The 15130-nt window shown below is 46.7% G+C and overlaps 1 protein-coding gene across 1 annotated transcript in view; it reads left to right on the top strand.

Annotated features, from left to right (window-relative positions):
• Nucleotides 1-11445, top strand: part of CHRNA4 (cholinergic receptor nicotinic alpha 4 subunit) — a 72727-nt gene extending 61282 nt beyond the window's left edge. The window contains exon 6 of the mRNA XM_088442845.1: nucleotides 10741-11445. Within this exon, the coding sequence (XP_088298971.1) occupies nucleotides 10741-10866 (126 nt within the window). The 3' untranslated portion in view covers nucleotides 10867-11445. The remainder of the gene's footprint in view (nucleotides 1-10740) is intronic.
• Nucleotides 11446-15130: the final 3685 nt, after the last annotated feature.

Genomic DNA, 15130 nt, shown 5'->3' with positions numbered 1-15130 from the left:
TGACCGCTAGTCAGCCCAGGCCGGGGATCCCTGGAGAGCTGGGGACCCCCCCAATAAAGGGGTCACCCTCTCCAGGGCACCCCAGGCCCAGGCTGATAGCCCGGGGCTATCCCCGCCACCCCTGGTGGCGGTGGGTGGCGGGTTGATTGTGTGGTGTGGTGTAAATAAAGAATATCAAACATTGGGCCTGATTCAGACCCACTCGCAAGCGGCTGTCCTCTCGCAAGTGGGTCGATGGTGTGCACTGAGCATGCGCACGACGGAGGGAGCTCCGTCGTGCGCATGCGCCAGACGCGACGAGCGAAGGAAAGTCCTTCGCTCGTTGTGTCTGATCAAAGGGGGCGTGCTGTCGATGTTGTTTGACAGCACGCCCCCTTTGGTAGGCGTGCCGGGGGCGTGCCTCCCTGACGGGGGCGTTCCCATGGGAACGCCTCCCATCAGAAGCCGGCCCACTGACATCACTAGTGATGTCAGTGGGAGTGATTTTGGCTCTGATAGAGCCAAAATCACTCCGGAGCTTGCGGTTGAAAACCTCAACCGCAGGCTACGGCTCGCAGTTTCGATGGTCGCGATGGTCACGACCATCGCGGCCATCAAACTGCAAGCTCGTATAGGCTGTGGGTGGTGACCCACAGCTATACGAGCGTCCAGGAGGACGCACCATTTTCATGGAGGGCGGCCCTCATTCAGAGCGTGCGCTCTGCTCAGAGCGTACAGCTCTGAATGAGGGCCATTGTCTTTACAAGTAGAACTGCAAGTCCCAGCAAGCCTGCCCCGCATGCTGGTACTTGGAGAACCACAAGTACCAGCATGCAGGGCATTAAGGGCCCACTAGTACCTGTAGTTCACCTGTAAAAAAATGTTTAAAAAAAACACAGGACACACACACCGTGACAGTATAAGTTTATTAAACATACATACATACACACACACACACACGTACACATACTCACCTATGTAACCTGTAGCATCGGTCCACTTGTCCGGTAAAGTATACATAGGGGACCTGTGAAAAAAAACATACTCACCATCTCCTATGCGAGGTTCTGTCCTCTTCGTTCCAAAGTAGGCATCCCCGGACTTGGCAAAAAAAAAAACGAAAACGCGATCCACGAACTTAGTACCGTTCTATAGAACGGTACTTCCTGAATGAGAGCTTAGCGGCGGGGTATCACCATGGAAACCCGCTGCTAAGCGTTCATTGGCTGAGAGAGGTCATCTCCCGTCTCTCAGCCAATGAACGGCTCCCTCCATTGTAGTCAATGGTGGGAGCCGCAAGGTTATTAAAGTTTACCCTGCGGCTCCCACCATTGACTACAATGGAGGGAGCCGTTCATTGGCTGAGAGACGGGAGATGACCTATCTCAGCCAATGAACGCTTAGCAGCGGGGTTTCCATGGTGATACCCCACCGCTAAGCTCTCATTAAGTACCGTTCTATAGAACGGTACTAAGTTCGTGGATCGCGTTTTCTTTTTTTTTTTTTGCCAAGTCCGGGGATGCCTACTTTGGAACGAAGAGGACAGAACCTCGCATAGGAGATGGTGAGTATGTTTTTTTTCACAGGTCCCCTATGGATACTTTACCGGACAAGTGGACCGATGCTACAGGTTACATAGGTGAGTATGTGTACATGTGTGTGTATGTTTAATAAACTTATACTGTCATGGTGTGTGTGTCCTGTGTTTTTTTAAACATTTTTTTTACAGGTGAACTACAGGTACTAGTGGGCCCTTAATGGCCTGCATGCTGGTACTTGTGGTTCTCCAAGTACCAGCATGCGGGGCAGGCTAGCTGGGACTTGCAGTTCTACTTGTAAAGACAATGTCTGATATTCTTTATTTACACCACACCACACAATCAACCCGCCACCCACCGCCACCAGGGGTGGCGGGGATAGCCCCGGGCTATCAGCCTGGGCCTGGGGTGCCCTGGAGAGGGTGACCCCTTTATTGGGGGGGTCCCCAGCTCTCCAGGGATCCCCGGCCTGGGCGGACTAGCGGTCAGTGCTGATGCTGCGGCTGGGGGGCCCGGTGAAAGGGCTCCCCTGGCTGTGGCATCAGCCCCCTGCTAGAAAAAGTCCAGTGCTGGTTCTGGAACATACAGGGGAACCCTACTAATTTTTTTCCCCTGTTTTTCCAGAACCAGGACCGGATCAGTGCCCAGAGCTGGTTGCGCAGAATACGGGGGACCTATGTCGTTTGTCCCCCGTATTTTGGCAACCAGCGCTGGTTCTGACTAGCCCGGTGCTGGTTGTGCTTAAGTACAGGGGACCCCTACGTCGTTTGTCCCCTGTATTTAAGCACACCCAGCACTGGGTTACTAATGCCCGGGGCTGGTTGCTCTTTTTTGGGGGGGTGCACGCCATTTTTTTCTTTTTTTACACAGGTTTTTTTTTTTACCACAGCAGCACAGACGGGTCTCACGGACCTGTCATTGCTCTGTGCCAATCACACAGATGCATGTAGCACGGATCTCCCGGGTTCGTGCTACATGCAAATGGGCACCATAACGCTGATTGGCTTCCTGTCTGCCACTGCAGTGCCACTCCTAGATGGGCCACGTGTTTGTGCCGCCCACTTGTGTCGCTTAGCATAGTCATCCAGCTACCTCGGTGCAACCTTTTGGCCTAAAAACAATATTGTGAGGTGTGAGGTGTTCAGAATAGAGTGGAAATGAGTGGAAATTAATGTTATTGGGGTTATTAATAGCGTAGGAACAAAAAAAGGCCCATTTATGTGATTTTAGCAGTTTTTTTTATTTTTTAAGAAAAAATCCAGATCCAAAACACAAAACCCAGAACCCAAAACACGGAAGGGTGGTTTTGGCAAAACCAATCCAGATCCAAAACACGAAGAAAGATCCAGATCCAAAACCAAAACACGAAAAGTGGCCGGTGCACACCCCTAATTATATTAGGGTGGCTGGATACCTTAATCCAGCACTGATCTTAGGTCAAGGAAAGTGGTCTTTACACTAGGTAGAAGAGATGGATCTTTGTAGTTGAGGAATGTTCTTTCTGTTAATGTATAAGAGGAGGGAAAATAAAAAAAAAGATTTATGCATTTAGGAGGAGAGTACTGTGTATTATCAGGAAGTAAGGAGTTACATTGGGCCTGCTTCTGAGATGCACGCAAGTGGAAATGCGGAAGTATCTTGCGGATATCTGCAAACTGCACACGTAGTAGAAAGCTCGAACACGCAGGACCATGCATTTGCAAACACACCTAGATTTCAAATGCAGACAGATTAACTGTCTGTTGACAACTTGTGTGCCAATGAAAGAATCGGCTTCTGCACAAGTGCCGGATCAGTTATCAGCTCATGGACAAAGATCTCTAGTACGTACAGACTGATCCATCCGTTGGCGGCAATACGGTCCGTGAAATGGCCGGTAACCATGTGATCACATGGAACTTTTCTGTCTTGTGGGAGTGTCATGAGAGTGTCGTGGACATTTAAGCTGGCTCATTTGTAGCATGCGGGTGTAAGTGAGACGTCTGTTTCAACCGGATCTTTGCACTCCGCACGGAGCTGGTGTAAGTCCCAATGCAAACAATGATGATGTGTGCAGCTGTGGACGTAAGATAAGAGGGATGGATAGGCTTCCATATCAGGTCACACAGATTTTTGCCATACAAAAGGTGGATTCTAGCATTAATCAGTAAGCAGACTGCTACGTCCCTACGGAAAAGCGGTCACAGATGCGTCTGACTCAGGTTCAGGCCCACATTGTTGCTAAGATTTCTCAAGATGGCTTTAAATGGTCCATCTTAAATATTGTATCCTCTCATAGGCCGGGATGTACTAAAGGAAATATGCAGTAAAAACCCTGTTGTCTGGGTTTTATCAGCATTTTCATATGTATTAAACCCGGGCCACCCGAGTTTCGATGTGGAGGGTAACGGCAGGTTTTTCTGACGTTACCCCGTATAAGCTTATGGGTTTCTTACCGCATCCCGCTCCCCGTCGTCTCGCTGCCCCGCAGTCGCCCAGCACCTCTCCCTGCCGGGCCCTTCTTACCGAAGCATCCTGTAGGCTCCTCCTGGGTCCCCTGCCTCTTTCTCCTCTTTTTATTCTTCCGGGTGCAGGGAGGAGGAGCCCGAGACTGCATGCAGAGGTCACTAGCAGGTAGCTCCCGGGGCTAGGAGGGGGAGGAGACCCATGGAGACCCATGGAGACCCCCTCACCCGGCGGCAGCAGTTTCGCAAAGGGCAGCTCTTATCGCAAGAGCTGTCCTTTGCAATACTAATCGTATACAGTATGTTAGTACATATGTGATTAGTATTTCTGTGGTAACTGGCGGGATGTACACTGCACGGTTAGTACATCCCGGCTATAATGCAGTAGTAGGGTGAAGACCTACCCTCTCGGATTTTTTATATGGCATATGTAACATACAAGCCTTTATTTGCTTACTGCGATTCCAGCAGATGCCAGAACATGATTATTGGCTTAAGCTTCTTCACTGCTTCACCATTTACAATAATTTCCTATAAGCTATCTGTCTAAAGGCAAAAGGATGGTGTATGGGTATATAAGCAGTGTGACAGGAGTATGCCTAAATGACAATACATGCTTTCTGTCATTCCTGTGCCATCAGAGAGGGGGCTGATACAGGACCCTTTCATTGTAGTTGTGTCAGCCTGTACACCAGACACCACTGACCTTGCCCGTACTCCCCGGCCTGGATGATTCAGTTCTGGTCATTATGCGGCAGGTGCAAGCTGTGCTGTCTGATAACTTTAAATCGAGGCCATTGTCAGTGAGCTGCTCACAGTGTGATAAAGTGAGAGCACAGCCTGCAATCATTTAGTCTATTTCCATCTCAAGTGGCTGTTATCTGTTTTCTCTCTCAGCATCTTTCCCCATAGCTTGCATCACCCTATGCTTACATTGTGTGTGCGCCAAATCTTTGCTCTTTCGCTTTTTTTTTTAACTTGCCCTCCTACTTTGCCTCCACGTGCCACCTCCTGGTCTCCTGTACATTCTGCTGTCGTCTGTTATTTAAGCACAGTTTTGAAGTTCTTCCCACGTGCCTCGCTAACATATTGCATTGTCTGGTGTTCCTTGGCTGTGTCTGTAACATGCATCACTCCTGTCAGTTAACAGTCATTTGCGAAAAATGCAGAACCACAGCAGGGCAGTAACTAGGGGTGTGTGAGCGGTGTCATTGCCCAGGGCCCCAGGCCCTGGGAGCGGCACCATCCCTGCCCCATGGCACCAGTATTTGGCTTGCAGGCTGACTGGAACAGCAGCCTGCAGCCAATAGAATTGCTGCAGAGCTGCCCAGAGCATCCAAAGGACTTTCTGGTCACACAACCTGCAGCCTGTAGAGTCACCCCGAGCATCCATAGGCGCTCCGGGGAGTGCTCTTGTCCCTAGTCCCACCCCCTCTGCATGACGTCAGTTATTCAGGGAGGGGTTGGCACAGGGCGGAAAATTGTCCTGTAACAGCGCTGAGCCGCAGTGCTTCTTTATGAGAGCAAGTGCACTTACTGTCAGCCAAGCACATTTCAAGACAAATGGCCACTTCCTGGTCTCTGGAAACACCCTTGTAAAATCATTCTGAGTCTACATTTATAATACCCCTTTCACACCTACGGGTCGACTAGGGCTGAGGCTTGGTGTGAAAGGGTCTTTGAAAAATAACTGGCTCGAGAGCCCTGGCATTTCAACCCTGGTAGCGAGCAGGGTTGAAGATGGGAGCAACCCGGGTTACCTGGCAGTGTGAACGTGTGATCCGGGTCCCGTTCCAAGCCTATAAAGAGCCGGATCACCAGAGCTTGGCGATGATGTTATCTCCAAGCGCCGGCAGAACAGCAAACACTGCACCCATGTGCAGTGTACATGGTACCAACCCCAGAATAACCCTGATCACCAGTGTGATGTGAACGGGTCTAACCCGGGTTTCATTTTGGACTAACCCATGTTCAAAATCCCAGGTCGGAACCGTGATTTTGGTCTGAAACGGGTATAGGATTGCGAAGTGCCGCAATGATGCAAAATGCTTCAAGAAGCTGGGGCCACTTCAGTGACCAATGCGTTAGCAGGGGGCTAATGCTGCCATTAGCATCACCATATATGAAGTCAGCAAGTCATGAAAAACTCTTCAGTCTTATTGGTCCTCAGGAGCTGACTCAGACCCACTCGCTAGAATGCGATGGCGGATATTTGCAATCTGCGCATGTGTATGCATCGCAATGCGCATGCGCGAACCACTGCGAAAGATCGGGAAGCACTCGCTCGTCCTGCATAGACAGCCCAGTTGAATGAGTGACAGAAGAGGCCGCTTGTGGGTGGTAACTAGAGGGCAGGCCACTAGAAACGGGGGAGTGGAAGTATGAATGCAGGCATGCCTGTGTGTTTCAACGCCGTTTCAGAGGCGTGCATAATTTACAGGCAGCCTCATAGTACACGTCACATGGTTGTATTTCACAATGAAGTGATCGCAGTGCATGCAGCAAGGTATAGTCAGGGTCGAAATTAGGATCTCTGTCACCTGGTGCAAGGCAGCAATTTTGCGCCCCCTCCCTTCCTGTACCTGGATTTTGTCCTTACTGCTCCATAAGGCAGTACACTAGCCAAACGTCCCTGGTATAGCGACTTACATTATTCCACACACCAAAATGCCCATTACACATTATGCCACACACTGTAATGCCTATTACCAAAGTGCCACTTACATATTTGCCCGACACCATTTTATACCCCACAGTAAGGCTTCTAATTATTTTAAAATTACCTGCTCATTGTCAGGGGTTTTATGCTCGTTGCCTGTTGGTTCCATGCTCGTTGCCAGGGGGTTTCACGCTCGTTGCTATGGGGTTTATGCTCGTTGCTATGGGGTTGATGCTCATTGCCAGGGGTTATATGCTCATTGCCAGGGGTTGCATGCTCGCTGCCATGTGGTTTATGCTCGTTGCCATGGGGTTTATGCTCGTTGCCAGGGGTTACATACTGATTGCCATGGGGTTTATGCTCGTTGCCAGGGGTTACATGCTCGTTGCCAGGGGGTTTCACGGGAGAAGATGCAGCTTTCAGCATCTTCTCCGGACACTTGCGCTGGCCTAACAGACACTAGAGGTCCAGTAGGACCTCTAGTGTCTGTCTCCTCCTCGGCGACAGCCATTTTTGGATGGCCGTTTTCAGCAGAGACCATGCGGACGGCTAGTCCGCATGGAATCTGCTGAAAATGGCCATCCAAAAATCTCCGCCACCAAGGAGGAGACAGACACTAGAGGACCAGTAAGGACCTCTAGCATCTGTCTCCTCCTTGGCGGCGGCCATTTTCTGAATCCCCCCCCCGCCAAAAAAAATAGTGTGTCTTTTGTCTATTTATTTTCTGTGTGTGTGCGTGTTAGGCTTAGCCACACAAAATGCAGTAATGCAACCTAGCACTGCCCGACGCCAGTCGTCACCAATCTGTGCTCTGGGCCCAAGTTCTGGACCCAAAAAAAATAAATAGTGTATTTTCTATATTTTTTTTCTGTGTGCACCTTGGCTACACTATTGATGCTTGTGACACTGCTTCAAGACCACAGAAAATATGGAGGGCTGTCACATGACAGGAGAGCAAGGCCAAGAAACACATGTTGTAGCTGCCGCCAGCAGTCACATGATAATGCAAGTCCGTCAACTTCCTTGTCCTCTATGAAGGCCCATGCCTTCAATCCTCAAGGGTATCCCAACCATCATCTTTGCACACTCCTCAACTCTATTAATAATTATATCAATCAGTTTTGAGCCAGCAAGCTGGATGCAACCTTTTGACCCTTTAACTAGATGAAAAAAAATCAATATTGTGTGCTGTGAGGTAACCAAAATTGACTGGAAACGAGTGGAAATACAGTTATTGAGGTTATTAATACTGTAGGAACAAAAAAAAGGCACATTTTATGTGATTTTAGCTGTTTTTTATTTTTTAAGAAAAAAATCCAGATCCAAAACCAAAACACGAAAACAAAACACCACGGGAAAAAATCCAAAACCAGATTCAGATCCCAAACCAGGGGAGATCCAGATCCAAAACCAAAACACGAGGGTCAGCGCACATCTCTAATTTTCACCCGTCCATTTGTGGACTACTACAACACCTTGATGTGCAGCACAGCAGATGGGACGATTCAATGAATGGCACCAGTGAACGGCGGATTGGGAATACACACTATATGATATATATCGTTCCGATCCAAGATGGAACGATATATCAGACGATAGATCATATAGTGCGTACCCAGCTTTACACCCTCTTTGTTACATGGCCACGTTCCCCTTTCGTGCACTCACCGCCACTTCAGAAAGACCCAATTGGAGAGTTCAAAAGCTTGGAAGTCATGATCTGCACATGCGCAGTAGACTCTGGGCACACTCTAGTGCCCAGAGTCTACTGATTCTGCGGTGGCTGGCCAGCCGCGTCAGTTAGCTGCCTGCCGCTGTGGTGAGAGGAGTGGATCCGTGACGGGGGATGCCCACAGGCCCTCTCCTCTCTAAACACGCCCCTGGCTGCCTGGTACCTTGCGAGTACGTTATATATATTAGAACCCCCCAGAAAATCCGGCGTTTGCCCCTGACCACAAACGCACGGGCAAACCATACAGAGGCAAGGCTCTGTATGTTTGGAGGGGGCCCCCACAAGCCTTAATCCGGCCCTGAGTAGGGATCCTACTTTATACTGTAAGTTACACATGCAAAGTGTTAAATATGTAAAACTAGTTAGCTAAGTAGTGTACGTGGTAAACATGTGTGGTATATCTGGTTACTAAATATCACATTGTATAAAGTAGGGTGGGAGGGCATTGATAATGGGAATAATGTACTGTATCACCTGCTGTAGTGTAAAATATGATCCAACAAGCAACGATGTGACCATATAGAGTAAGGGTGGGCAAAATACGACCCGCAAACCAATCTTTCTCGCCCAACTTCCTGTTACACTGCACAATCACAAGCGTTCCGACAAGTCGCTTGTCATTGTGCTACACTACTGTACCTGCGGACCGCAGCTGCCACTGAGACCAGCCGAGTGCAGTTGTATGCTCCCAGCTACATAGTCCATGGTGCACTGCAGTGTGACTTTCTCCCTGCTCTCCCTATCAAAGCTGAGGCATGAGAGCATGCCCCGGATGTTCAGTAGCGGAACAACAACAGAGTAGGGATGGCCATCGGTATGGTTACCATTGTTGGCAAAATAGAAAGTGGCCATCGATGGTAACCAAATATGCAATGGATGACCATCGATGGCTTCACCAACCAATGGTCATCCCTTATCTATGACTGACTGTCCCGTGGGCCGAATTGGGTGTGTGACTTCGCCGGTGTCAGGGGGGGGAGCTATGCTCGGTATCCCAGCACCTTGTACAAAAAAAAAAACAATTCGGTTATGTTCTTCCATCGATGGAGGGAAACCATATGGTTCTTCCTTATCAATGGGAAAAAAATTCGACATCGGCCATAAACCATCGATGATTACGAAATCAGTGACAGTGGCACCAGAAAGATTTTAACAAAGTGATCCAGCAGTAAAGTCCCCTAGAATAGTAAGTAATAAGGCAATATTATTTAAAACATTAACTATATTGGATGGTGTTTCTTTGTGGTTTGCACTTTTTTCCTCTTACTGACTTCCTTCCAATAGTTTTTTGCATTTGAAGCCTCTTCTGTATATTGTTAGATATTGCATTTATTTTTACCTGTCTTCATTATTATTTGTATGTAAATAATTAATTAAAAATAGAATGAATATGAAAAGAAAAACACGTATAGGGGATACGTGAGGGGAGGGGTAGTTTGGGGTTACAGCAGAAAAATACTACTACATAAAGGGCTGATGCTGAGCTGCATATGCCTGCTTACTACATCATGGTAATGTGAGAATCCACCCGTGTATATTAAATATTATGTGGAAGCCTATCCCGTCCACTTTTCTTACATCCGCAGCCGCCGTCATGAGTATCAGGAGTTACACCAGCCTCAAGCTGGGTGCAAAAGATCGGTCTGAGAAAGAAATCCCATCTCCATCCGCACACACTGCGAATAAGCACCGAAGTCAGCTGACACACCCACGACCAATCCCACTACACTGCCATGAAATCAGTTCCATGCAATCACATGGTCGCATCCCAATTATCGCCCAATAAAGCCTATTTCACAGATAGTGTGATCCATCATTTTACTGTATTTCTTATTATAGGTACTGAAAAAATACAAGATATTTTATGTGCGGCCCTCAAATGCTCACTGAGAAGTGTTCAGTGGCCCCCAGGCTGAAATAATTGCCCACCCCTGGTACAGAATGACCAAGCTACAGCCCAGTTGTTTTTAAACCGAACGCAGGGCTATAAGATGACCTCTAATATTTTATTTTTCAGTAAGGGATATATTACACCTTCAAATAGTTGCACTGTGAAAAAAGCAAGATACAGTTGCACATTCCATCATGGAACACTTTTACACAGTCATATGACACAAGTGACATCACCAAATATGCCGTTCCACTTGCATCTTGCCGTCAGACAGCAGGTACATTGCTGCCACCAACATCAACAGTTTTTCCTCTTGTTGGGTTACCGTAATGCACAGGCAAACATTGCATTAAGAATTGAATTTACCCCAAGCAATGTTAAAATGAAGTTGTTACTTAGTGGAACGCGACGCTATAAGGACCAGTCATACCCCTTGTCACCAGTCCTACTGTACTGACGTGATTCATTTCATATAACATTTCCTCTCACCCCTATAGGTGAAGCAGGACTGGAAGTATGTAGCGATGGTGATTGATCGGATCTTCTTGTGGATGTTCATCATTGTCTGCTTGTTGGGAACTGTTGGACTTTTCCTCCCGCCCTGGCTGGCTGGGATGATATAATCTCAAGGAGCAAGAGGAACACACATGGGGTATACTGCCAGGATGACAGCAGGTGGGGAACATCAGATGAGGGTGGAAATGTGGATCGCATGAGTGCATGGGGAATACAGAGAGAACTGTCTGGACACAAAAAAAGATTAAGGGGGAGATGTATCAAAGCTTGGAGAGAGATAAATCGGAGACAGATAGGAGGTGATAGGTTGGTACTCTGTCATTTTTCACACACAGCCTGTTTGTTGGCACCTTATCTCTCTTGATGGTTTGATAAATCTCCCCCAAGTCTCTTAAGATACATTTCAAACCTACATATTTACAGAATTGAGCTAGAAATAGGACGAGGCGGGGAACAATATGACCAGACTGGAAAGCTTACGTGTGACAGCAGTGTATAAATATTTTAGCCCATGTCTGATTCGCATGAATGGGCACAAAAATCTCTAGGGGATACCCCCAGGGCAGAAAAGCATTTCGGGAATCTTTTATTAAATATTTGCCAGTTCACTGCACCCAACAAGTGTGTAATCTTAACATGTACTCACTCTGGCAAATGAATAAATAAATAAAAATGAATTGGCTCTCCGCCTTGTTTTTCTTTTGTGCCTGGATGGAAGTGCATGTCTGGAAGTGTACCGGTCGCCTCAAACGCACCCATTTTGGGGACAGCACCAATATGCATGAGAAGGCAGCCTATCAACGTATTACTTGCTAGTGCACACAACTGAGGCATGAGGCACTTTGTGTCTCTGTTACAACACTGGAAATTAGTGAATCGACCAGTGGATTATTGGTCTAGCCCACAAAATGGCTCCCTTCACTGTGTGGACATGGCAAAAAACATTGATGCTAATAATCAGAAAAAGTCGTGAGAGGGTTAATGTGCAAGGCATTTTTTAGTTACAGCAGAAAACAGTAGGGTATCTGGCTGTGCAACATCAATTGAAAACATATAGGACCAGCTATGTCACAGTCGTTCACCCACACTGTTTCCAATGAAGGCTGGCCTAGTTGCCTTTAAACTCTAGCATAAAGTCAGCAGGTACAGTATGTCTGTAATCACTGTAATCGCCCACCTTCTATCCATTGCCCGAGACATCTGAGTAGAGTACTCTGCAACAGCTCATTTTTGTATTAAGAACATCTTGAAAGCTAGGACTCATCCCTGCAACAAGCAGAGTACCAGGCCACAGGTTCAGTAGGCTGCAGCATGTGACGGCAATGCATGATCAAGTAGCCAAACCCGATGGGAGAAAAGAGAACTCAGACGTAGAATATAGGTCTTTAATCTGTGAAGGGCACGGTAAAAGTGTGATGTGTTATTCAAATCATTTCCCTCATTGCCAGTCTGTGGTTGCTGAGAAATACAAGCAAGGAGCGCTTTAATGAAATAATTTTACACTCAGACTTTGCCCAACCTAGAGACACATAGAAGTGTCAAGTGCGTATGAGAGAAAAACATCAGTGAAGCAATTAACTTTCTTTTAATGGGTTTAATTTTGGAATGTGTGCAAGTAGCTTGTAAAACACATTACATATAATGTACACATACACTGTAACTGTGTATGCTGTCTGTCTCTACCAAGTATTGGCTGGTTGCTGAATGTTAATATACCAGCCTCTCATGAATATTCAGTCTGTGCACAAAACTGCCAACTCTGCTGTGTGTAATCAAAGCTCAACGTCCTTTAGTACAATGATTATTACCTACTTATAATTGTAAATATACACTAATTACATTCATCTGATGTCAATATGAATAAATGAACATATACGGTGCATCCGGAAAGTATTCACAGCGCTTCACTTTTCCACATTTTGATATGTTACAGCCTTATTCCAAAATGGAATACATTCATATTTGTCCCCTAAAGTCTAAACACAATACCCCATAATGACAACGCGTAAAAAGTTTTTATGAGATATTTTTGCACATTTAATAATAAAAAACAAACAAACTAAGAAATCACATTTACATAAGTATTCACAGCCTTTGCTCAATACTTTGTTGATGCACCTTTGGCAGCAATTACAGCCTCAAGTCTTTTTGAATATGATGCCACAAGCTTGGCACACCTATCTTTGGGTAGTTTCACCCATTCCTCGTTGCAGCACCTCTCAAACTCCATCAGGTTGGGTGGGAAGCGTCGGTGCACGGCCATCTTCAGATCTCTCTAGAGATGTTCAATCGGATTCAAGTCTGGGCTTTGGCTGGGCCACTCAAGGACATCACAGAGTTGTCCTGAAGCCACTCCTTTGATATCTTGACTGTGTGCTTAGGGTTGTTGACCTGCTGAAAGAGGAACCGTTGCCCCAGTGTGAGGTCAAGAGCGCTCTTGAGCAGGTTTTCATCCAGGATGTCTCTGTACATTGCTGCATTCATCTTTCCCTCTATCCTGACTAGTCTCCCAGTTCCTTCCGCTGAAAAACATCCCCACAGCATGATGCTGCCACCACCATTCTTCACTGTAGGGATGGCATTTGCCTGGTGATGAGTGGTGCCTGGTTTCCTTCCGAACATAACGCCTGGCATTGACACCAAAGAGTTCAATCTTTGTCTCATCAGACCAGAGAATTTTGTTTCTCATGATCTGAGAGTCCTTCAGGTTCATTTTGGCAAACTCCAGCTAGGTTGCCATGTGCTTTTTACTAAGGAATGGCTTCCGCCTGGCCACTCTACCATACAGGCCTGATTGGTGGATTGCTGCAGAGATGGTTGTCCTTCTGGAAGGTTCTCCTCTCTCCACAGAGAAATTCTGTAGATCTGATAGAGTGACCATCGGGTTTTTGGTCACCTCCCTGACTAGGGCCCTTCTCCAACGATCGCTCAGTTTAGACGGCCGGCCAACTCTAGGAAGAGTCCTGGTGGTTCCGAACTTCTTCCATTTACGGATGATGGAGGCCACTGTGCTCATTGGGACCTTCAAAGCAGCAGATATTTTTCTGTACCCTTCCCCAGATTTGTGCCTCAAGACAATCCTGTCTCGGAAGTCTACAGACAATTCCTTGGACTTCATGTATGGTTTGTGCTCTGACATGCACTGTCAAGCGTGGGACCTTATATAGACAGGTGTATGCCTTTCAAAATCATGTCCAAACATTTGAATTTACCACAGGTAGACTCCAATTAAGCTGTAGGAACATCTCAAGGATGATCAGTGGAAACAGGATGCCCCTGAGCTCAATTTTGAGCTTCATGGCAAAGGCTGTGAATACTTATGTTCATGTGATTTCTTAGTTTTTTTTAATTAAATTTGCAAAAATCTCAAAAAAAACTTTTTACACGTTGTCATTATGGGGTATTGTGTGTAGAATTTTGAGGACAAAAATGAATTTATTCCATTTTGGAATAAGGCTGTAACATAACAAAATGTGGAAAAAGTGAAGCTCTGTGAATACCTTCCGGATGCACTGTATTTGTAATTATGTTGCACAACTTTAACTAGCTTCTGCAAAAGGCATTATTACAGTAGGTCTATGCAAGCTAGAGTCTGCCAGCAAGGAGCCCTTATTTTTGTAAAGTGCCTGTATCGTAATCCCCTTATATTCTCCACAAGTCAGCACCGCATCTATACTGGGTACACCCGGTACAGGATGCAGAGTGCACATGGGCCCAATAAGGCACGGCGCCACTAACCCTTCATCCAGGACTTACACCATTGCACTCCTGTGGTGGCCACCACTTACTTGCTTCTGTTGATGTGATATCTTTGGAAAGATTGCACTTACACTACAAATACTCTGCCCCTCTATCAGCAGCTTTGCTCCCTTTTGCATACGGTATGTGCCATCTTTCTGAATATACTGTATAACAGAAACCAGTTTGGTGTGCATCACAGCCGCAGCACGGTGGGGTGGGCCTGTTGCACACAGCCCCCCCCCCCCCATCTCCCTTACAACGCCTTTGCTGAAAGCCCTCCTATAACATTGTTTATATGTGATTATTCACTCATAATACAACATGTTGAAATCATGGTGTAGTGTCAGGGGGCAGGTCTGACATTAGTGGGGGCATTACAGTATAATGTTTTAAATGGGACACAGGAGGAGTGATCAGGTCTAAAACCTGATAATGTAAACAATAGCAGAAAGAGAATTAGGGGCTTTTAGTTAAATATTGTGGTCAATCCACACATATCAAGGTATAAGGACTATTTAACTAGGGGGTACTGCAATAAATATCAGAGACATCTTCAGCGGTCCCTCAGTTTCCAATCATTTCCAGAGTTTCCCAAACTCCATCATTACAGTACAGGTTTTAAGGATATTC

This window comes from Taudactylus pleione, unplaced genomic scaffold (assembly GCF_031769625.1).
Source record: "Taudactylus pleione unplaced genomic scaffold, aTauple2 ptg000018l, whole genome shotgun sequence".
Taxonomy (NCBI): Eukaryota; Metazoa; Chordata; class Amphibia; order Anura; family Myobatrachidae; genus Taudactylus; species Taudactylus pleione.
Note: the sequence above shows the minus strand (reverse complement) of the source record. Positions and strands in the feature narration are given on the sequence as shown.